This window comes from Drosophila miranda, chromosome XR (genome assembly GCF_003369915.1).
Source record: "Drosophila miranda strain MSH22 chromosome XR, D.miranda_PacBio2.1, whole genome shotgun sequence".
NCBI classification, from domain to species: Eukaryota; Metazoa; Arthropoda; class Insecta; order Diptera; family Drosophilidae; genus Drosophila; species Drosophila miranda.
In genome coordinates this window covers 33024525-33049953 of record NC_046674.1, presented here as the reverse complement: position 1 = coordinate 33049953, position 25429 = coordinate 33024525, and the positions used below count along the sequence as shown (strand labels likewise).

At 41.9% G+C, this 25429-nt stretch overlaps 1 protein-coding gene and 1 non-coding gene across 2 annotated transcripts; one reads left to right on the top strand and one right to left on the bottom strand.

Moving 5' to 3' along the window:
- Positions 1–5666: 5666 nt before the first annotated feature.
- On the top strand, positions 5667–22438 carry LOC117186304 (E3 ubiquitin-protein ligase RNF185-like). The gene is made up of 4 exons (XM_033386893.1): positions 5667–5773; positions 21033–21625; positions 21700–21866; positions 21947–22438. Exons 2-4 carry the CDS (start codon positions 21051–21053, stop codon positions 22045–22047), a joined length of 843 nt encoding a protein of 280 aa, XP_033242784.1. The 5' UTR covers positions 5667–5773; positions 21033–21050; the 3' UTR covers positions 22048–22438.
- LOC117186867 lies at positions 9735–9866 on the bottom strand. Its single transcript, XR_004471739.1, has one exon. It is a non-coding gene; the product is annotated as a U4atac minor spliceosomal RNA (small nuclear RNA).
- Positions 22439–25429: the final 2991 nt, after the last annotated feature.

Here is a 25429-nt window from a genome sequence, read left to right as displayed (position 1 = left end):
TTTTTCTGCCGAACTAAATTGCCACCAAAAAACTACTTGGTGACAGAGAAGGAGTGTCTGGCAGCCCTCATGGCGATCCTAAAGTTCCGTCCGTACGTAGAGCTTATGCCATTTACAGTCATTACTGACCATGCCAGTCTCAAATGGCTCATGACCATGAAAAACCTGGATGGTCGCTTAGCTCGTTGGTCCCTTCAACTGCAGGCCTTCGATTTCAGCATAGAACACCGGAAAGGAGTGGACAGTGTAGTGGCAGATACATTGTCGCGCAGCATTGAAGAGCTGGAAGTGGATCCGAGTAGAATCCTGGGTTTTGAAACGGTGGAGTTTGAATCTGGGGAATATCAGGAGTTAAGGAAGGAAATCACAGAGAACCAAGACCGCTTACCTGATTTCCAGATTGTTGATAGCATGATATTCAAGCGCATGCGCTGTGAACGATTGGACGATCAACTGGAGGGCTCCGTCTGGAAATTGTGGGTTCCGAGCTCGTTGACGGCCGCGTTGATAGACAAAACACATTCGGAAGAGAAGACAGCGCACGGAGGAATCGCGAAAACCTTGCCCTTATTGCGTAGGCAATTTTACTGGCCGAACATGGCGATAGAGGTGGGGGATTATATCCGACGGTGCACCGTGTGCAAGGAGTCGAAAGCGCCGAATTATCGGATGCAGGTCGGGATGGGGCAAGAGGTGGTCACCGAGCGTTCCAAAAACTGTATATTGATTTTTTGGGCAAATATCCGCGGTCAAAGAACGGGCAGGCGTGGATATTTATTGTAGTTGACCAGTTCTCGTAGTTCACATTCTTAAAGACCATGACCAAGGCCACAGCAAAGGAAGTTGTAAGATTCCTCGTCCACGAGGTATCTTACCGAAACTGTCATCTTGGAGGTAAGGGACATAGACGAAGTGTCCACCCAAGAGGAAGTGCTAGCGGAGCTTAAAGCGCAGGCAGGGGTAGAAATCTGCGAGGCCGCAGCCATCTCCATCAGACCAGCCTATAGGAGCAGACCCTGACTCTGAAAGTTTCACCGGCCATAGCAAAGCCACTCCTGGAGAAAGGAAGAATTCGCCTGGGGTGGGGGTATTGCAGAATACGACCCAAGTCAACTCCCAGAAGATGCTACAAGTGCATGGAGTTTGGCCACATCACGCCTAATTGTAAGAGCAGCCAAGACTTCACGAAGTGCTGCTACAATTGCGCAGGAGCCGACCACCAGGCCAAAGATTGCAAAGACGAACCAACTTGCATTCTTTGCAAGCGCCACCGGGGGAAGGACCCGAAGCACCAAACGACGAGTTCGAGGTGCCCGCAGTACCAAAAGGCGATGCAGCAGATGAAGGATAGATGAAAATCATACAACTAAACCTCAACCACTGCGAGATGGCACAGCAGCTGCTGGATCAGACCATAAGGGAGCACCGTATTGATGTAGCAGTCATAAGCGAGCAATACCGGAATCGCAACTCGGGAGAGTGGATTGCCGACTCGAGCAGAAAGGCAGCGATATGGAGCTGTGGGAGTCCCACACAGCAACTACGGCAAACATACGTCGGAGACGGATTCGCCAGAGCCCGGATAAATGGAGTAAACATATATAGCTGCTACCTGCCCCCGAGCCTCAGCCTACAGCAGGCGACGCAGGCACTGGAAAGGATTGCTGAAGATGCGCGGGAGAAGCACCCTACTCTCATAGCCGGCGATTTTAACGCTTGGGCGACGGAGTGGGGATGCCCGAGAACGAGCCCAAGGGGACAGGCGCTCTTAGAATGCTTTGCGACGTTAGATGCCGTACTGCTGAACACAGGCACACAGCAGACGGTCTATAATAGACCTTACGTTCGTGAGCAGCAGCCTTAGCCGCAGGACAACGTAGGAAGTTAGTGGCTTATACACCGGAGTGACCACCAAGCCCTCATATGTGAAATCCAGGAAGCGGGCGCACCTAACCCGTTAATTGGCAAGCAGATCGGTTATAAGACCGAAACGCTAGATCCGGATATAGTCCGGGTCATGTTTGAGGACTACGAGATCAACGGTACGGCTGAAGAGAGAGCAAGCCAACTGGCCATACATACGCTGGAAGCATGTGATTCCTCCAAGCTAAGGAAAATAAGAAGCCTGAACAACCGCAAGCCAACGTACTGGTGGAACGCTGCTATAGGTAGCGCCAGGCGGGAGTGCCAGCGGAAAGACGAATATACCAGCGTTCGAGAGGTTCCCCGGAATTCGAGAGGCTCCAAGGAGAATACAAGGAAAGCAGACGCTGCTTGAAGAGGCAGATCAAGGATGCCAAGCGCAAATGCTTCGAAAAGGTCTGCGATGACGCAGATGCGAGCCCTTGGGGCTACGCATACAGGCTGGTAATGAAGAGACTGCGAGTGTTAAGTCCCCCGCCGCCAATGTGTGCAGATCTGCTGGGTAACATAGTAGAAACCCTATTTCCAGAGAAAGTGGCAGCCCAGAGGGTGATGGATAGAATTCCGCCACCTGAAATAGAAGCCACCACGGGAGCAGAAGTCCTCGAAGCTCTACAACGGATCAAGAACGGCAAAGCACCAGGACCTAAAGGGGTCTTAAATGCCGTTCTCCGCACGGCTATTGAGACCAATCCACAAATGTACGTGAATTTATTCAATGCGTGCATGTCCGAAGGGTCCTTCCCCAGACCATGGAAGCGACAGCGACCTCTTACACAAGGGGAACAAGCCGGCCGAGGAGCCATCATCCTATAGACCACTCTGCATGCTCGACACAGTGGGAAAGATCCTCGAGCGCATAATCCACACAAGGCTGGAGAAGGCAGTAACGCGTCAGCTCTCACCGAGACAGCACGGGTTTCGCAAAGGCAGGTCCACGGTGGACGCAATCGGCGAGGTATGTGAGATAGCAAAGCGAGCTATTGATGGCACTCGATGCATGTACTGGACCTAAGAGTATTGCATAGTGGCAACACTCGACGTCCAAAATGCATTCAACTCTGCATTCACATACTAGAAGACTTGAGAAACTTTCAAGTACCGCCGTATCTGCAGAATATCATCGCGGACTACCTAAGAGACCGAGTGCTCATATATGAGACGGATAAGGGGACACGCGAGCACCAAATCACTGGAGGAGTTCCCCAAGGATCGGTCCTCGGCCCGCTGCTGTGGAACATCATGTATGCCAATGGGTGCCACGGTGATAGGTTTTGCCGACGACATAGCAATAGTCGTAGTGGCAAAACAGAAAGAAGAGGCGGAAGAAATCTGCAACGACGCGGTAGAGAGAGCCAGAACATGGCTATCAGGGAGGGATCTCTCATTAGCCACCTACAAAACGGAGGCGGTGCGCATAAGCAGCAGAAAAGTACTGGAGACGGCCAAGATCCGAGTAGGAGACTGCACTATTAGCTCCCGTCCAAGCCTGAAGTACCTGGGGGTCATGATTGACCACAGACTCAGCTTAAGGCATCGCCATGTGATGTATGCATGCAGCAAAGCAGGAAAGGCGGCAGTGGCCTTATCCCGCATAATGGCTAACACCGGAGGCCCGAAACAGACAAGGCGAAAGCTACTAGCGAGCGTAGTTGGCTCAACGCTAATGTACGCTGCACCAATATGGGTTGATGCAATGAAGCAAAAAACATATGCCCGAGAATGCAACGCAGTCCAGAGGCTGGGTGCCCTGAGGGTGTGTTGTGCATTCAGAACGGTATCCCAAGATGCCGCACTAGTGGTAGCAGGAATGATCCCAATCCATCTTCTGGCAAGAGAAGCCGCAGGAATCAGGGCACAGCGAATCCTGGGGACTACGGACCAGGACACTAGAGGCGCCGTAAGGCAGCGCACAATCCTGCAATGGCAAGACTCGTGGGATAACAGCAGCAAAGGGCGATGGACCCATAGGCTAATATCAGACCTGAAGAGTTGGCTGAACCGTAGCCATGGACAAGTGGAGTATCACCTGACACAACTGCTGACAGGACACGGTTGCTTTTAAGCCTACCTGCATAGGATTAAGCACGAGGACGACCCCTTCTGCGTGGTCTGCGCAGGGGTCATCGAAGACGCAGAGCACTGCTTTTTCGAATGTCCAAGATTTCGGCAAGATCGAGAGGACCTAAGCAACAAGCTTGGAAGAATGCCAGCGGTGGCAAACCTGGTAGAATGCCTGCTGGAGTCGGAAGAAAACTATCTCGCGACAGTACCGCCGGGATCCGGGATAGGTGTGGTTGGTTTTAGAGCAACTAGAGTCCCTCACTTCGGCTTCGGCTGAGTCGGCATGAAGCTTTCCTGCAGTCACACAACAAAAAAAAAAAAAAAAAAAAAAAACACGTATACATGGACCTACATAACTTTAGGGCTGACCGGCCACGGCTAGCGATCGCCCACGTCATTTAAACTTACAAAAAACATAATCTACACGCCAAACACCTTCCACATTAAATGTTGTTTTGTTCCTTGTGTTCTCCGTTATATAGTATTTAGTATTTATTATTAGCTTAAACAGTTTAACATAACATCTTGGCCATTGAACTAAATATGTAAAAACACCAACACCTTTCACAAACCGAAATCTGCAATCAGCTGTTCAGTTCCAGCAGATTAACCCTTAGTGGGTGTTGCGGGGGTCCCGTCAGTCCACCGTATTTGGTCGAGCGATTTGTGGAAATCTCCTTATTGTTTATGTCCCGGGGAACCTTAACAAGAGCTCTTGGTAGGTTTGTCTCCGTATGGGCCCGAGTTAAATTAGCTCCCGTAAAACTGTATCCACTCATCCACGTATGGTTGAACGAAATTTCAGCAGTTATTTCCTTGTTTGCCTTTGTGTCGAACGTTTTGGTGTTTCTTTTTGGTTAGTGATAATATTGCGTAGATCTATTTATTTATGAGAAAGATGAAATTGTCAACTTATAATTATTAAAGCTTGGATATATATTGAAACATGATGGAGTAAATTAAAATAGAGGGAGGACGCGTGGCGTAAGCCATGGATTAGGCCAGCCGCAGCCGGTCACAGGTCGGGCGGGCGCGCGAAGTGATAACACCCAAGCTTCACCCACTTGATAGCCGTCTGTTTATGTCTGTTTTCGTTGTCTTTTGGTTGTTGTTAGTTTTGATGTCCCGAGGAGAAGTATGTCTCCATCTTCGTCTACATTTGGCGGGCAAGGGGAACTACCCAACCCTGGGGTCGACAGCTAGCCGGCGTTGCCCTCTGGGAAACAAGCCAAGTGTAACAGATACGCATTAATATTTGAACATAAGGTTTTTAACTAAAACGAATTTATTTTCGTTGACCTGAAAAATAGGAAGGTAATAATTTTTTTTTCTAAAATATTATTTAAATAAATTCATATAGACTTTTTTCCAAAGCAGTGGATCACTTTCCTCCGTGGCAAATCAGCTCTCTAAATACTGACTTTTTATTATAATGGCACCATTTCGGGCGGTATTTTTATTTCCATTGCCTTTTCTTGAAAAAAATCAAAATTCCAACAGATCCCAACAGAACGTATCACCGAATGAGGCAAAATTAGCATTTCAGGTCGCTTCAGTCGCCATTACACATACTTTTTTCACAGTTAAATGCATTAACTACAAAAATTTCAAATGCTATCGATAGTGACGAGCCACTATCGATGGTGTCGCGATAGAGCCAAACCATCGATAGTGGCGATAGTGCCATCGATAGTTCTCCACCTCTAGCGTAACCTAGACCAAGTTGTGATACGTCAATTGAAAAGTTTAATAATAAAAGACGATACGTTTTTTTCAACAAGTCCGTGTACGTAAACAACGTAACGTTATATTGAAATACTGCAAATATCCTTGGTTTATGTGTTTATTCGGGCTAACCGTTCGAGTACATAGAAATGTACACATGTATATAAATTTTCAAATTGCTATAAATTTGCAAATAAACCAAGAGTGAAAAAGGCCAAAATAGACCTTGCTTTAGTAGCATCGTGGAAGCAGAGAGATAACTTAAATATGCCACTATATATTATAGTTGTTCGGCAAGGTCCTATTTTATGTGCAATGGAAAGTGTGCTGCACCTCATTCACACGTGTATAACATTGGTTGACATCACTAATGTTCCGTTTTGCCTGCTGTCTACGCTCACAAACATACTGCAAAACATATGTACATATGAATGTGTGCGTGCCGATCACTGCCCTATAAATATATGTATACAGTAAAGGAAAAAAGTCAACATACAGCACCAATTTTTCAATATTTCGGGTTTTCGCAATGAGAATTAAAAAAGTTGGTATGCCATTATTTAGGTCACTTAGTATTATTTATATTTGAGAAAAAAAAATTTTTTTTAAACGATGTGAAAAAATGCACTCAAAAACAATTTCCAATTTTTTGCACAAGGATGGTGATGATTCCAGACCCGAGTTCCACGAAAGAAACCTTTGATTTCTGAAAAGAATCGGATGTTTCGCCTGGAATTCGAAAAAGCACACTTAAATAAGGATCAAGACTTTTGGAAAAGTGTTTTATTTACTGATAAACCTCAAAATTTTGGAGAATGGCAAAGATTTTGACCCTATAAAGATGATACCCACCGTCAAGCATGGAGGCGGTAGTGTAATGGTTTGGAGCGCTATGGCGTCGTCTGGAGTCGGTAATTTTGTGTTTGTGAAAGGGAATATGGATCGCTTCCAGTTGGAATAAATTTGGAAGAAAATTTAAAAGCATCGGCGGATACATTAAGCATGAGAAGCAGTTGGATCTACTAACAGGACAATGATCCAAAGCACATCACACATGTTGTGCGGGATTGGTTGCTGTAATATGCCCCAAGACAGCTTGATTCACCACCCCAATCGCCAGACCTTAACCCAATCGAACATCTTTGAGACATTTTAGAAAGATTGGTACGGAAGTATGATATCAGCAATCGGGAAAGCCTCAAAACCGCCCTTATTCGAGCTTGGGCGGAAGTTACGCCGACAACAACCGAAAATTTGTTGCCTCGATGCCCCGAGGACTACAAGCTGTAACAGATGCCAATCGTGGACCAACCAAATATTACAAGTATAATAAGTATTAATATTAAGATGACTTTGAAACTATAATACAAAAGCATAGAGGCTGTATGAAGACTTCTTTCCGTATACATAATTTTTTTTTTTAATTTTTTTTCTGAAATAATGATAATTATAAGTGTCCTAAATAATGGCCTACCAACTTTTTTAATTATCATTGCGAAAGCCCGAAATATTGAAAAATTGGTGCTGTATGTTGACTTTTTTCCTTTACTGTATATATATGTGGGTATTTTGGTTTGGCTTAGCAGATTAACGTTTATGTTATGAAATTCACTTATTCATGGTGAATATACAAATACATTGCATGGCACATATACATATGTCATATACATACAGTCAGCACAACATTTATTCGAACACCCGTACATTTCAATTTTCTTTATAAGTAACTTAAAAAGTATTTAACTTTAACAAAAAATTTGTATTTCATTATGAACACATTATTCGGATACATTTCCGGTTACTCTTCTTTCTTAGAAAATGCAACGGTAATCGGTGATTCTTTTTGCGTACTTCTCTTGCATAATGCTTCTCTTTCCTTGTGATCTGCTTTTTTCTCTGTTTTGATGTTAGTTTTGCTCGGGAAGAGCGAAAAGTAATGTCGACCGTTAAAAAAAAAAGCCCAAAATTTCGTCAACAACACTTTGCCAATCCAAACTGCCCAAACTGTTCGTAACTGCCTACATGGTGCTGCATTACATGGTAGAGTTGCTCGCCGAAAACCATTCATTTCAGATGTGAACAAAAAAAAAAGATTGGAGTTCGCCAAACTTCATTTAAATAGGTTAGATTCTTTTTGTGAGAGTGTTATATTTAGCGATGAGTCTAAATATAATATATTCGGACATGGTGGACTCTCCAAAGTATGGAGAAAGGAGAATGAAGCCATGAAAGAGCATGGCGGTGGAAATGTAATGGTTTGTGGGTGTATAGCAGCAGCTGGACCTGGGTAAATGGTGTTTATTGAGGCCAAGATGGACAAACACAGCTACAGGAATATTTTGAGTGACAATTAAATGCCGAGTGTCGAAAAATTGGGTCTTGATGCGAAGAATCTCTTGTTTCAACAAGACCCCAAACATTCATCGTATTTGGTACAAGAATGGCTGTTGTATCATTGCAAACAGTTAAAAACGCCGCCGCAGTCACCAGATCTGATCCCCATAGAGTACGTTTGGGATTTGCTGGAAAAAAAACTAGAAAACATAAAATTTTCTCCAAGGAAACCCTTAAAACGGCTCTGATGACGGAATGGGAGAAAATTAATCCCAATCAAAACTATTATTTGGTAAAAAGTATGCCTAGACGTCTAGCTGTTATTGAAGCTAAGGGCGGCCCAACCAAATATTGAAAGCTGAAAAATTCAAGTTTAATTAATTTTTTTGTAGTAAAATCTAAAATGTGTCCGAATAATTGTGCTTAAAAAAGTGCCTTTTTTATACTTTTAAGTTTTTTTTTCATATGCCAAAGAAGGTTTTTTTGTTTTTATGGTTAAAATTAGTATTAGTAAACTTGATCTTCATAATGAAATACACATTTTTTTGTTAAAGTTAAGTGCTTTTCAAGTTAATTATAAAAAAGTTGAAATAGACGAGTGTCCGAATAAATGTTGTGCTGACTGTACATATCTTGATTACCATCTCCATCTTTGGAAAAGTGCGCATCAGCTTTAACTGACGTATATTTCATATCTTTTCATGTGTGGTAATTCGACGATAGATGGTGACAAGGACTGTGAATCAAATGTGCATATAATATTCTAATAGAAACACATGCATACATTTCTACTAAACTTGCATAATCAAAAAAAACCAACAATCGAATTTTCCATTTTCAGTAATTAGCAAACAGTACAAGCAGCGATAGAAAATTAAATGAAATGTCCTTCTCGTTGGCTTTTTGACGTTTTCTTTTTTTTTCGATTCGTTTGACTCACACATTCCACACTGCAGTGAGCAAAACAATGCACAACAAATTGAGCTAGAGAGACACCACATACACTTTCTCTCTGTCACAACGTTTTTCGTAACAGTGTGAGTGCGAGTCATGCGAAATGACAGGAGTCACTCGACAATTATGCCCTGAGTCAATGAGTCAGCAAATGAAGCAAAAAAATGAATTGAAAGATAGTGTGAAAAGGAGACATGAATCATGTTTTGATACTGTGCACAGTGGGATTCCTAAATGTTAACACAAATTAGTGTGCACTCGTGCAGGGCTCTAGTAGGTATACACATACATACATACATATGTATGGGAATTTCCAAAAGATCTACCATGCCAATAAAACCTTAAAAGTAAAAAACGAGGGGGAACGTTGTGAGTTGCTGCGGACACCGCAACTCTACAGTTACCCGATACTTAGTCAGTATGGCTCTCCTCCGGCAGACGCCGCTAATATTAAACGACACGACAAAGAGTGCGTGCGAGAGAGACAGAAAATCAGTCTGAGCGTGACGTCGGGCGCTGCGTAGCCAGTGCAAATTGATTTGTTCCTTTTGGCCATAAAAATGATCCGAACTGATCCAGATTCAGCAATCTGATAGATATGGTCATTATCTATGATTCTGCGTTTTTGGTTTTATCGTATCTTTAAAAATGTGGATGCCACAGATTTATGGGGTCGGAAACGATTCCTTCTGGACGTTACACACATCCACTTTTTTTATAAAGTAAGGGAGCCTTTGGCCAAAAATTCCGAACACCAGCCACAGTGAGTGACCTGGCAGACGGGAATAAATGTAATTGGTGTCAGCAGCAATGCCCTCACTAGACGTTGGACATTGGACATTTCTGCTCCCCAAGACAAGGAAGATATTATTTTCTATTTTATCTAAATTTATTGAACGTTAACTAATTTACCCAATTGACCTATAGATTCATAACCTTTGATCTGAAAACCTATTCAAATAAGCAAAAGTTCACTTTTTCGTAGTTTTATAGTCATGTTTCCCTTTATTATTTTCTCATTTAAGAAAGATGGTTCTTGATCAAAAATGTTCCTCAAAGACTCTCTACGATATTGAAGTAATTAAAAAAATATCGCAAAAAAAATATTATATATATATATAAGATAAATATTAAAAAAATAATCTCGGATAATGATAGATTTGTTAACCATTATTACCATGGAATTTGGTAACGTAACGCCAGTAAAGTACGTCAGATACTAAAGTTTTTTGCATTTAATAACTTGGAAAATAAACACTCAATACTTCAGATATTATTACAAACAAATTTATGCAGATAGTCCTACCCTGTATATATTTAAAACCGTACGTTCGATTATTGTAATTATACCCGATACTCAAAATGAGTATTGGGGTGTATTAGATTTGTGGTAAAAGTGGATGTGATCCGCACTTCTGTTAGATCTCACTATAAAACGTATATCTCAGAATTTCGCCCCACCCCCTTCCGCCCCCACAAAAGACGAAAATCTGTTGCATCCACAATATTGCACATTCGAGAAAACTAAAAACGCAGAATCATAGATAATGACCATATCTATCAGATTGCTGAATCTGGATCAGATCGGATCATTTTTGTAGCCAAAAGCAAGAAATCAATTTTCAGTGGCTACGCAGCGCACGACGTCACGCTCAGACTGATTTTCTGTCTCTCTCGCACGCACTCTTTGTCGTGTGGTTCAATATTAGCGGCGTCTGCCGGAGGAGAGCCATACTGACTTAGTATCGGGTATAACTGTAGAGTTGCGGTGTCCGCATCAACTCACAACGTTCCCCCTCGTTTTTTATGTAAGAAATAAAAAGAAGTCATTGGGTTCCAAGTCAGGACTGAAGGGCGGATGAGTCATCAATTCGATGTTTTGACTGTTTAAAAATTGACCTGATTGTCGAGATGTGTGAGAGCTCGCCTTGTCATGATGGAGATTGATTCGTTTTCGGCAGTTGGTTTTGCGAATTTCTCCAAAGACCTCCGACAAAAAAATGGTCGTTTACCACTCAGAATTTACAGTCCTACGTTGCTCTAGCAGAACAATGGCCACATGACCTATTCTCCCGAAGAAACAGGCAACCATTTGCTTCACAGTGCTTCGTGCTCAAACAACTTCTGTTGGATTCGGCTCATCTTGGAACACCCACACGGTCGATTGCTGTTTAGTTTCCGGCTCATACGCATACATCCATCATTCATAACCCATCACTCCAATCGACGCGAGCCTTTTTTTGAGCGATTGATAAGTTATAGGGTATCCAACGAGAACAAACCTTTTTTGCAACTAAGTGTTCATGGAAAATGGAATTTATTGAAGTGGAGTTAGTGTGCAAGGATGCCTCTATCTTCCAATATGTCACATGTCGATCTTGCACTATCAGTTCACGCACGCCATCGATGTTTTGTGGTACAACAACTGATTTTGGACGACCTTCACGGGACTCGTCATCGACTGAGCTACGACCACGATTCAATTCTGCAAACCAGCGATAATCTGTCTTTTTATACCCGATACTCAAAATGAGTATTGGGGTATATTAGATTTGTGGTAAAAGTGGATGTGTGTAACGTCCAGAAGGAATCGTTTCCGACCCCATAAAGTATATATATTCTTGATCAGCATCAATAGCCGAGTCGATTGAGCCCTGTCTGTCTGTCCGTCCGTCCGTCTGTCCGTCTGACCGTCCCCTTCAGCGCCTAGTGCTCAAAGACTATAAGAGCTAGAGCAACGTTGTTTTGGATCCAGACTTCTGTGATATGTCCCTGCTACAAAAATATTTCAAAACTTCGCCCCGCCCACTTTGGTATCCACACTCCTGTGATATCGGACCTTGACCGTTTCGTGTCCAAATTTCGCCACACCGCCTTCCGCCCCCACAAAGGACGAAAATCTGTGACATCCACATTTTTAAAGATACGATAAAACCAAAAACGCAGAATCGTAGAGGATGACTATATGTTCTAGAGTGTAAAATCTCAACCAGATCGTATAATTATTATAGCCAGAATCAAGAAAACAATTTCATTCTTTCTCGCTCTTTCTCTCTTTAACACACAGGTTTCATGGTTTTGCCAATTGCAAAATATGAGTTCAAGGATCTCAAGACCTATAAGAGCCAGAGCAACCAAATTTGGTATCCACACTCCTGTGATATCGGACCTTGACCGTTTTGTGTCAAAATTTCGCCACACCCCCTTCAGCCCCCGCAAAGGACGAAAATCTGGGGCATCCACAAACCTCAGAGACTATTAAAGCTAGAGTAACCAAATTTGGTGCCCGCACTTCTGTTAGATCTCACTATAAAACGTATATCTCCGAATTTCGCCCCACCCCCTTCCGCCCCCACAAAGGACGAAAATCTGTTGCATTCACAATATTGCAGATTCGAGAAAACTAAAAACGCAGAATCATAGATAATGACCATATCTATCAGACTGCTGAATCTGGATCAGATCGGATCATTTTTATACCCAAAAGGAACAAATCAATTTGCAGTGGCTACGCAGCGCCCGACGTCACGCTCAGACTGATTTTCTGTCTCTCTCGCACGCACTCTTTGTCGTGTCGTTTAATATTAGCGGCGTCTGCCGGAGGAGAGCCATACTGACTAAGTATCGGGTATAAATGTAGAGTTGCGGTGTCCGCAGCAACTCACAACGGTCCCCCTCGTTGGATATAGTTACATTAGAAGGGATCTAATTTTGGATTCATAATAGTTTAAAATATCGGGGATTGATATGGCTTGAATAGAGGATAGAGAGTCTGAACATATCATATATTTCCCGCGGATAGATTAAACAATTTTTATTGCCTCGAACAAACACAACAATATTAGAGAGGGTACACTCTTTTTATACCCGATACTCAAAATGAGTATTGGGGTATATTAGATTTGTGGTAAAAGTGGATGTGTGTAACGTCCAGAAGGAATCGTTTCCGACCCCATAAAGTATATATATTCTTGATCAGCATCAATAGCCGAGTCGATTGAGCCCTGTCTGTCTGTCCGTCCGTCCGTCCGTCCGTCCCCTTCAGCGCCTAGTGCTCAAAGACTATAAGATCTAGAGCAACGATGTTTTGGATCCAGACTTCTGTGATATGTCACTGCTACAAAAATATTTCAAAACTTCGCCCCGCCCACTTCCGCCCCCACAAAGGACGAAAATCTGTGGCATCCACATTTTTAAAGATACGATAAAACCAAAAACGCAGAATCGTAGAGGATGACTATATGTTCTAGAGTGTAAAATCTCAACCAGATCGTATAATTATTATAGCCAGAATCAAGAAAACAATTTCATTCTTTCTCGCTCTTTCTCTCTTTAACACACAGGTTTCATGGTCGGTTTTGCCAATTGCAAAATATGAGTTCAAGGATCTCAAGACCTATAAGAGCCAGAGCAACCAAATTTGGTATCCACACTCCGAATTTCGCCCCACCCCCTTCCGCCCCCACAAAGGACGAAAATCTGTTGCATTCACAATATTGCAGATTCGAGAAAACTAAAAACGCAGAATCATAGATAATGACCATATCTATCAGACTGCTGAATCTGGATCAGATCGGATCATTTTTATACCCAAAAGGAACAAATCAATTTGCAGTGGCTACGCAGCGCCCGACGTCACGCTCAGACTGATTTTCTGTCTCTCTCGCACGCACTCTTTGTCGTGTCGTTTAATATTAGCGGCGTCTGCCGGAGGAGAGCCATACTGACTAAGTATCGGGTATAAATGTAGAGTTGCGGTGTCCGCAGCAACTCACAACGGTCCCCCTCGTTGGATATAGTTACATTAGAAGGGATCTAATTTTGGATTCATAATAGTTGAAAATATCGGGGATTGATATGGCTTGAATAGAGGATAGAGAGTCTGAACATATCATATATTTCCCGCGGATAGATTTAACAATTTTTATTGCCTCGAACAAACACAACAATATTAGAGAGGGTACACTCTTTTTATACCCGATACTCAAAATGAGTATTGGGGTATATTAGATTTGTGGTAAAAGTGGATGTGTGTAACGTCCAGAAGGAATCGTTTCCGACCCCATAAAGTATATATATTCTTGATCAGCATCAATAGCCGAGTCGATTGAGCCCTGTCTGTCTGTCCGTCCGTCCGTCCGTCCGTCCCCTTCAGCGCCTAGTGCTCAAAGACTATAAGATCTAGAGCAACGATGTTTTGGATCCAGACTTCTGTGATATGTCACTGCTACAAAAATATTTCAAAACTTCGCCCCGCCCACTTCCGCCCCCACAAAGGACGAAAATCTGTGGCATCCACATTTTTAAAGATACGATAAAACCAAAAACGCAGAATCGTAGAGGATGACTATATGTTCTAGAGTGTAAAATCTCAACCAGATCGTATAATTATTATAGCCAGAATCAAGAAAACAATTTCATTCTTTCTCGCTCTTTCTCTCTTTAACACACAGGTTTCATGGTCGGTTTTGCCAATTGCAAAATATGAGTTCAAGGATCTCAAGACCTATAAGAGCCAGAGCAACCAAATTTGGTATCCACACTCCTGTGATATCGGACCTTGACCGTTTTGTGTCAAAATTTTGCCACACCCCCTTCAGCCCCCGCAAAGGACGAAAATCTGAGGCATCCACAAATCTCAGAGACTATTAAGGCTAGAGTATCCAAATTTGGTACCCGCAATTCTGTTAGATCTCACTATAAAACTTATATCTCAGAATTTTGCCCCACCCCCTTCCGCCCCCACAAAGGACGAAAATCTGTTGCATCCACAATATTGCAGATTCGAGAAAACTAAAAACGCAGAATCATAGATAATGACCATATCTATCAGACTGCTGAATCTGGATCAGATCGGATCATTTTTATACCCAAAAGGAACAAATCAATTTGCAGTGGCTACGCAGCGCCCGACGTCACGCTCAGACTGATTTTCTGTCTCTCTCGCACGCACTCTTTGTCGTGTCGTTTAATATTAGCGGCGTCTGCCGGAGGAGAGCCATACTGACTAAGTATCGGGTATAACTGTAGAGTTGCGGTGTCCGCAGCAACTCACAACGTTCCCCCTCGTTTGATGGTGCTTTCTCGCCATACAAAGAACTAAGTTCATCAACACATTCTTGTTGTGAAAAATAATCCAACGAAAACCATCTCGAAAAATTTCTATTTTTTTGCCAAATAAATTTTTGTAAAAAGCAAAGCAAAGCAAAAAACAATTGTACATAAAAACGTTTGTATTCTAAAAAAATGACAAAGTTTATTGTGGCTTTGTCAGATTTTACGTATGGGCATTATTGCCAAATCCCAAAATATAAATAGCAACCTACGTAATATGAACAAACTAAAGGGTGTTGCGGTTTAGGCGGGTTAAGGGAACAAGGACATTAATTTTTAGAATTTATGATACTACTTGTATTCATATTCTTCTTGACAATAGCAGAGTCGATATAGCAATGTTTTCCTGTCCGTCGTGTTTGACGCCTTGTTCTCAGAGATCAACCATATTTGTGCATACTTCTGTGATATCACACTGACAAAAAACTGTGGCGATTGCCGGTATCTGGATGAAATCGGATCATTATTATAGCCAGAGGGAACAAATGAAACTCCTGAAACTGACTACGCAACTCCTTCCAAAAACTTTCTCATTCTCTCTCTCTCTCACACACTCTTCCTTGTGCACTGTGCGCCCCCTGGCAGAAGGAACCGAGATAGCAACATAGCTGGTGTTGGTGTGAGAAGATAGAGTGAGAGAAAGATGTACCGAATGAAGCAAATGAAAGATTTTAAAATTTGAATAAAATAGTATTTTTAAGAAAAACGACACCAATAGACAGAGAGAGAAACAGCATTACGTAGGAACGAGGGGGAACGTTTCGACTACTTTATAGCCGGTATTCAGTCACTATTTGCATATGTATGGGATCTTATGATTTATGTAACTTATACAATTTATTTTATATCTAGTTTGGTATCGCTGTCCGCTGCTTTGTTTCGTCGTTCTCTTTCGTAGTGACCAGACGCGTTTTTTTTTTGCGATCCGCTTTTTATACCCGATACTCAAAATGAGTATTCCAGAAGGAATCGTTTCCGACCCCATAAAGTATATATATTCTTGATCAGCATCAATAGCCGAGTCGATTGAGCCCTGTCTGTCTGTCCGTCTGTCCGTCCTCCGTCCGTCCGTCCGTCCGTCCGTCCGTCCGTCCGTCCGTCCGTCCCCTTCAGCGCCTAGTGCTCAAAGACTATAAGAGCTAGAGCAACGATGTTTTGGATCCAGACTTCTGTGATATGTCACTGCTACAAAAATATTTCAAAACTTCGCCCCGCCCACTTCCGCCCCCACAAAGGACGAAAATCTGTGGCATCCACATTTTTAAAGATACGATAAAACCAAAAAGGCAGAATCGTAGAGGATGACTATATGTTCTAGAGTGTAAAATCTCAACCAGATCGTATAATTATTATAGCCAGAATCAAGAAAACAATTTCATTCTTTCTCGCTCTGTCTCTCTCTAACACACAGGTTTCATGGTCGGTTTTGTCAATTGCAAAATATGAGTTCAAGGATCTCAGAACCTATAAGAGCCAGAGCAACCAAATTTGGTATCCACACTCCTGTGATATCGGACCTTGACCGTTTCGTGTCCAAATTTCGCCACACCCCCTTCCGCCCCCGCAAAGGACGAAAATCTGGGGCATCCACAAATCTCAGAGACTATTAAGGCTAGAGTAACCAAATTTGGTATCCGCACTTCTGTTAGATCTCACTATAAAACGTATATCTCAGAATTTCGCCCCACCCCCTTCCGCCCCCACAAAAGACGAAAATCTGTTGCATCCACAATATTGCACATTCGAGAAAACTAAAAACGCAGAATCATAGAGAATGACCATATCTTTTAGACTGCAGAATCTGAATTGGATCGTATTATTATTATAGCCAGCATCAAGAACACAATTTCATTTTTTCTCGCCCTGTCTCTCTCTAACACACACGTAGCATAGGCGGCTTTGCTTAGAGTAAAACATTATCGCCTAGATCTCAGAGACTATAAAAGCTAGAGCAACTAAATTTGGTATCCACACTCCTTATTCCTCCTCCTTATTCACAAATCTCAGAGACTATTACCGCTAGAGTAACCAAATTTAGTATCCGCACTCCTGTTAGATCTCACTATAAAACGTATATCTCAAAATTTCGCCCCACCCCCTTCCGCCTACACAAAGGACGAAAATCTGTTGCATGCACAATATTGCAGATTCGAGAAAACTAAAAACGCAGAATCATAGATAATGACCATATCTATCTGATTGCTGAATCTGGATCAGATCAGATCATTTTTATAGCCAAAAGCAAGAAATCAATTTTCAGTGGCTACGCAGCGCCCGACGTCACGCTCAGACTGATTTTCTGTCTCTCTCGCACGCACTCTTTGTCGTGTCGTTTAATATTAGCGGCGTCTGCCGGAGGAGAGCCATACTGACTTAGTATCGGGTATAACTGTAGAGTTGCGGTGTCCGCAGCAACTCACAACGTTCCCCCTCGTTTTTGTACTGTAATTGTGCTAAACTTGAAAACGTTGCACAGAGGCTGTTATATGCTCCGAAAACGTGGGAAAATCGGTAACTACAAATCACCGGATTACAAACAAGTAATCGACAATTTTTTGAAGAGTTACCACAAGATTGGAGCTCGAAAGTCTCTCAAGATACATTTTCTGCATTCACATCTTGATTTTTTCCCACAAAACTTTGGCAGTACGAGCGACGAGTAAGGAGAGCGGCTACATCAAGATATAGCGAAAACCGAAAGGCGATACCAAGGATTTGGGACGAAGGCATGATGAGCGACTACTGTTGGACCCTAAAGCGTGAAACCGATCCAGAGAAATATAAATATTTCGAAAACTAGAACCAATTTTAAAAAACGGGCTGCTGATTTGGATTCAGCCTCTGAATCTACTTTATAAGCTTCTTCTTCTACAGCTTTTGATTGCTCAGGTCAAAAACCGTGTAAACTTGTGTAATGATCCGATCTGATCCAGATTTGTCAATCGTTTGTTTTGATTCGTCTCTATAGTTCTGTGTTTTCAGTTTTCTCGTATCTTTAAAGTTTTGGATGCCACACATTTTCGTCCTTTGTGGAGGCGGAGAGAAATTTTGAAATACACTTGTGACAGTGCGACATTACAGGAGTCCGGATAAAAAATGTGGTTGCTCTTGCTCTTATAGTCTTTAAGAACTAGGCGTCAAACAGATGGATAGGCAGACGTCGCTATATTGACTCGGTTATTCATGTTAATCAAGAATATATATACTTTATGGGGCCGGAAACGATTCCTTCTGGACGTTACACACATCCACTTTTACCACAAATCTAATATACCCCAATACTCATTTTGAGTATCGGGTATAACAAATTCCGAAAGATGTTCGATGCATCGTAGTCAGTTAACAGCTGTTATAAGAGCGTAGTACCGCCACCATCCGCGAACTCGATAACTAAAACCATTCTTGACAAACGGTTTGAAGATCTCAGTTTAGGGCACCAAATAACGGTAAAAATCGTTCTCATCTGCTCGGGTCAAAAAATTGAACCCTAATTTGTGAACTTGTGTTATTATAGCCAGAATGAACAAATCAATTTGCAGTGGCTAGTTCAATAGTTCAGTGCAAAGTTTAACACAACCAGATGTAAGATGCTAAAGTTAGAAGAAAAAAAAGCACTACCTCCGAAAAAAACATTTAAAAAATACCAGTTTTTTTAAATTAAACGAGGTGGAACGTTGTGAGTTGCTGCGGACACCGCAACTCTACAGTTATACCCGATACTAAGTCAGTATGGCTCTCCTGCGGCAGACGCCGCTAATATTGAACCACACGACAAAGAGTGCGTGCGAGAGAGACAGAAAATCAGTCTGAGCGTGACGTCGTGCGCTGCGTAGCCACTGAAAATTGATTTCTTGCTTTTGGCTACAAAAATGATCCGATCTGATCCAGATTCAGCAATCTGATAGATATGGTCATTATCTATGATTCTGCGTTTTTAGTTTTCTCGAATGTGCAATATTGTGGATGCAACAGATTTTCGTCTTTTGTGGGGGCGGAAGGGGGTGGGGCGAAATTTGGAGATATGCGTTTTATAGTGAGATCTAACAGAAGTGCGGATACCAAATTTGGTTACTCTAGCCTTAATAGTCTCTGAGATTTGTGGATGCCCCAGATTTTCGTCCTTTGCGGGGGCGGAAGGGGGTGTGGCGAAATTTGGACACGAAACGGTCAAGGTCCGATATCACAGGAGTGTGGATACCAAATTTGGTTGCTCTGGCTCTTATAGGTTCTGAGATCCTTGAACTCATATTTTGCAATTGACAAAACCGACCATGAAACCTGTGTGTTAGAGAGAGACAGAGCGAGAAAGAATGAAATTGTTTTCTTGATTCTGGCTTTAATCATTATACGATCTGGTTCAGATTTTGCACTGTAGAAGATATGGTCATCTTCACCGATTCTGCGTTTTTGGTTTTATCGTATCTTTAAAAATGTGGATGCCACAGATTTTCGTCCTTTGTGTGGGCGGAAGTGGGCGGGGCGAAGTTTTGAAATATTTTTGTAGCAGTGACATATCACAGAAGTCTGGATCCAAAACATCGTTGCTCTAGCTCTTATAGTCTTTGAGCACTAGGCGCTGAAGGGGACGGACGGACGGACGGACGGACAGACGGACAGACAGACAGGGCTCAATCGACTCGGCTATTGATGCTGATCAAGAATATATATACTTTATGGGATCGGAAACGATTCCTTCTGGACGTTACACACATCCACTTTTACCACAAATCTAATATACCCCAATACTCATTTTGAGTATCGGGTATAAAAAAACCATACAACAGAAAAAAATGAGAGGGAACGGTGTGAGTTGCAGCTGCGACCGCAACTCTACATTTAAACCCGATACATTGTCAGTATGGCTACATTAAACGACAACGAGTGCGTGCGAGAGAGACAGAAAATCAGTCAGAACGTGTCGACGGGCGCTGCGTAGCCACTGAAAATTGATTTGTTACTTTTGGCTATAATAATAATCCGATCTGATCCAGATTCAGCAATCTCATAGATACGGTCATTCTCTATGATTGTGCGTATCTTAGTTTTCTCGTATCTTCAATATTGTGGATGCCACAAATTTTCGTCCTTTGTGGGGGCGGAAGGGAGTGGGGCGAAATTTTGAAATATATATTTTATAGTGAAATCTAACAGGAGTGTGGATACCAAATTTGGTTACTCTAGCCTTAATAGTCTCTGAAATTTGTGGATGCACCAGATTTTCGTCCAGGGTCGGAAGGGGGTGTGGCGGAATTTTTGAAACTAACTCGTCATGGTCCGATATCATAGGATTGTGGATCAAAAATTAGGTTGCTCTAGCTTTTATAGTCTCTGAGATCTAGGTGCTAATGTTTTGCGCTAAGCCAAGCCGGCTATGATACGTGTGTGTTAGAGAGAGACAGGGCGAGAAAAAATGAAATTGTTTTCTTCATTCTGGCTATAATAATGATACGATCCAATTCAGGTTCTGCAGTCTAAAAGATATGGTCATTCTCTACGATTCTGCATTTTTGGCTTTTTCGTATCTTTAAAATTGTGGATGCCACAGATTTTCGTCCTTTGTGGACAGACAGACATGACTCAATCGACTCGGCTATTGATGCTGATCAAGAATATATATACTTTATGGGGTTATGGAAACGCTTCCTTCTGGACGTTACACACATCCACTTTTACCACAAATCTAATATACTCCTATACTCTTTGAGTATCGGGTATAAAAAGGATTACAAAAATGTTAGCGCCAAATCTATCAGAAAACGTTGGTTTGGTTAGAAGCTTAAATAAAATGTTAAATTTTGTTGCCTAGTATAATTTATAAAAATAATGTCACCGAAGAATGTTCTTTAAACTTAACTTACATTTTAATTTTGTGATTTTTAAAATATAATTTATAATTATTATGATCGCTGCTTATAAAGTGAAAGCCTGGATCAACCATGGAAATGCCGCAACTGGCTGCAATACTGGAGCAGCCCAACTCAACATATAGTGGAAGCAGCAACGTCAACAGTACTGACACAGTCACAGAGCACCTGAACAATGAAATACATAATGAACATATTACAACTCAATTGCGACAGTTTGGAAGGCCCACGTTGGCAGTTTCGGAGGAAGAAGGGGCTGCTTCCAGTACATCGTACTCATTTACGGGGAGTTCTCTTGCTGGTGGAAACATTGCTGATTTGAATAAATCTGACGATTCTGGGATTGCACAGTCAGTACCGACTGACTCTGAGCCAGGCTTAAGTGCTGATAAAAAGGACACAACTGGCAATAGCTCTAACGATAAGGAACATAGTGATGAATCACTTTATGAGTGTAACATATGCTTGGACACAGCAAAAGATGCCGTGGTTAGCATGTGCGGACATTTGTTCTGCTGGCCCTGCTTACACCAGTGGCTATTGACGCGTCCCAGTCGTAAACTCTGCCCCGTATGCAAGGCTGCAGTTGACAAAGACAAAGTCATACCACTTTATGGTCGAAATAGCACGCGGCAAGAGGATCCTCGGTGAATACAACTTAAAAAATAAACAAACAAAATTTTAAAATTTAACAATGATATTTGCTTCTTTATTTCTACAGCAATAAAGTTCCCCCACGACCCGCTGGCCACCGCACCGAGCCAGAACCGGTGCCTGGTTTCCCTGGCTTTGGATTTGGTGATGGCTTTCATATGTCGTTTGGCATTGGCGCTTTTCCTTTTGGTTTTATTACATCTTCACTTAATTTTGGTGAACCGCGTCCGCCTGGTGAGTTCGTTTGCTTTATTGTTCTTTTCCTATGTCGTATGCCCAGTCTCTTTATTTGCCTACTTCTCTCTAACTTTTAGCTGCCAATCGCGGCACCACGCAATACGAAGACGAACAGACACTTTCCAAGCTGTTTCTTTATTTGGCTTTTCTGTGCATCGGATGGTTACTCTTTGCATAAAAATCACACAGCCGTATATGAGAATGACAACAACACCATTGACATTAAACCGTTAAGGAAAATCGCAAAATATAGGAAAAAAAATCAAAAAGCAGGTTCAGCAGCGGAATTTCAGCAATTACGAAACTATCACACACCAGTGCATTGAACTCCGAGCTTACTGGTTATAATGCGATCAATTCACAAAAATTCACAAAAAATATTCAGCGTCCTGAATGAAAAACCACAAAAAGGGTTTAGTTTTGGGTGTGGCCCCACAATATTATTAATAAAAAACCAATTATTTCTTTATGCTCTGGATCGCCTTTATATATTGATAATTATAAATTAGTTGTAAACAAATTATAAACGGAAATACATACATAACCAAATGACGAAATTTCTCAACTGACGTTAGTTCAATAGTTTCATTTCAATATGTTTTTTTATCTCCAGAACTAAGTAACAAATTATACTTTTGATCATCATTCTTAATTTATAAATAGAATTTTCATTAATACTACCATTAACAAACAAGGAAATTGAATTATAGTTATTCCAATTTCATCACGTGCACTTAGCTATACTAAGACAAAGTTTGTTACGCTCGGATCCCAGGAAGAACCGACCGCAGGGCTCTGCTGCATAACGAGCGACATTTATACGAGGGCTGCTTTTTATATTTCGGGAATAGCAAATATTAAAAAAAACTTTTAAATGAAAATGGCTTTATTTTTTTTTAATACATTCCCTCTCATGATCAATATACTTTTGCATTCGTTAGAACCATGCTCATAGCAATTTTTCAATCCCTTTTGAGACACCTCCAAAACATTGTTTTTGAACTCTAGAACTGCTTCTTCGACGCTCGTAAATCGTTGACGACGCAGTTTTTTTTTATGTAAGAAATAAAAAGAAGTCATTGGGTTCCAAGTCAGGACTGAAGGGCGGATGAGTCATCAATTCGATGTTTTGACTGTTTAAAAATTGACCTGATTGTCGAGATGTGTGAGAGCTCGCCTTGTCATGATGGAGATTGATTCGTTTTCGGCAGTTGGTTTTGCGAATTTCTCCAAAGACCTCCGACAAAAAAATGGTCGTTTACCACTCAGAATTTACAGTCCTACGTTGCTCTAGCAGAACAATGGCCACATGACCTATTCTCCCGAAGAAACAGGCAACCATTTGCTTCACAGTGCTTCGTGCTCAAACAACTTCTGTTGGATTCGGCTCATCTTGGAACACCCACACGGTCGATTGCTGTTTAGTTTCCGGCTCATACGCATACATCCATCATTCATAACCTATCACTCCAATCGACGCGAGCCTTTTTTTGAGCGATTGATAAGTTATAGGGTATCCAACGAGAACAAACCTTTTTTGCAACTAAGTGTTCATGGAAAATGGAATTTATTGAAGTGGAGTTAGTGTGCAAGGATGCCTCTATCTTCCAATATGTCACATGTCGATCTTGCACTATCAGCTCACGCACGCCATCGATGTTTTGTGGTACAAAAACTGATTTTGGACGACCTTCACGGGACTCGTCATCGACTGAGCTACGACCACGATTCAATTCTGCAAACCAGCGATAATCTGTCTTTTTATACCCGATACTCAAAATGAGTATTGGGGTATATTAGATTTGTGGTAAAAGTGGATGTGTGTAACGTCCAGAAGGAATCGTTTCCGACCCCATAAAGTATATATATTCTTGATCAGCATCAATAGCCGAGTCGATTGAGCCCTGTCTGTCTGTCCGTCTGTCCGTCCGTCCGTCCCCTTCAGCGCCTAGTGCTCAAAGACTATAAGAGCTAGAGCAACGTTGTTTTGGATCCAGACTTCTGTGATATGTCACTGCTACAAAAATATTTCAAAACTTCGCCCCGCCCACTTTCGCCCCCACAAAGGACGAAAATCTGTGGCATCCACATTTTTAAAGATACGATAAAACCAAAAACGCAGAATCGTAGAGGATGACTATATGTTCTAGAGTGTAAAATCTCAACCAGATCGTATAATTATTATAGCCAGAATCAAGAAAACAATTTCATTCTTTCTCGCTCTTTCTCTCTTTAACACACAGGTTTCATGGTCGGTTTTGTCAATTGCAAAATATGAGTTCAAGGATCTCAAGACCTATAAGAGCCAGAGCAACCAAATTTGGTATCCACACTCCTGTGATATCGGACCTTGACCGTTTTGTGTCAAAATTTCGCCACACCCCCTTCAGCCCCCGCAAAGGACGAAAATCTGGGGCATCCACAAATCTCAGAGACTATTAAGGCTAGAGTAACCAAATTTGGTACCCGCAATTCTGTTAGATCTCACTATAAAACTTATATCTCAGAATTTTGCCCCACCCCCTTCCGCCCCCACAAAGGACGAAAATCTGTTGCATCCACAATATTGCAGATTCGAGAAAACTAAAAACGCAGAATCATAGATAATGACCATATCTATCAGACTGCTGAATCTGGATCAGATCGGATCATTTTTATACCCAAAAGGAACAAATCAATTTGCAGTGGCTACGCAGCGCCCGACGTCACGCTCAGACTGATTTTCTGTCTCTCTCGCACGCACTCTTTGTCGTGTCGTTTAATATTAGCGGCGTCTGCCGGAGGAGAGCCATACTGACTAAGTATCGGGTATAACTGTAGAGTTGCGGTGTCCGCAGCAACTCACAACGTTCCCCCTCGTTTGATGGTGCTTTCTCGCCATACAAAGAACTAAGTTCATCAACACATTCTTGTTGTGAAAAATAATCCAACGAAAACCATCTCGAAAAATTTCTATTTTTTTGCCAAATAAATTTTTGTAAAAAGCAAAGCAAAGCAAAAAACAATTGTACATAAAAACGTTTGTATTCTAAAAAAATTATAAAGTTTATTGTGGCTTTGTCAGATTTTACGTATGGGCATTATTGCCAAATCCCAAAATATAAATAGCAACCTACGTAATATGAACAAACTAAAGGGTGTTGCGGTTTAGGCGGGTTAAGGGAACAAGGACATTACTTTTTAGAATTTATGATACTACTTGTATTCATATTCTTCTTGACAATAGCAGAGTCGATATAGCAATGTTTTCCTGTCCGTCGTGTTTGACGCCTTGTTCTCAGAGATCAACCATATTTGTGCATACTTCTGTGATATCACACTGACAAAAAACTGTGGCGATTGCCGGTATCTGGATGAAATCGGATCATTATTATAGCCAGAGGGAACAAATGAAACTCCTGAAACTGACTACGCAACTCCTTCCAAAAACTTTCTCATTCTCTCTCTCTCTCTCACACACTCTTCCTTGTGCACTGTGCGCCCCCTGGCAGAAGGAACCGAGATAGCAAAATAGCTGGTGTTGGTGTGAGAAGATAGAGTGAGAGAAAGATGTACCGAAT

What these genes read in the sequence shown, in the direction of transcription:
- LOC117186304 (XM_033386893.1), top strand. Translation starts at nt 21,051, where the DNA reads ATGGAAATGCCGCAACTGGCTGCAATACTGGAGCAGCCCAACTCAACA. An exon ending in ACGCGGCAAGAGGATCCTCG is followed by an intron (nt 21,626 to 21,699) that starts GTGAATACAACT and finishes TTATTTCTACAG; the next exon opens with CAATAAAGTTCCCCCACGAC. An exon ending in TGGTGAACCGCGTCCGCCTG is followed by an intron (nt 21,867 to 21,946) that starts GTGAGTTCGTTT and finishes TCTAACTTTTAG; the next exon opens with CTGCCAATCGCGGCACCACG.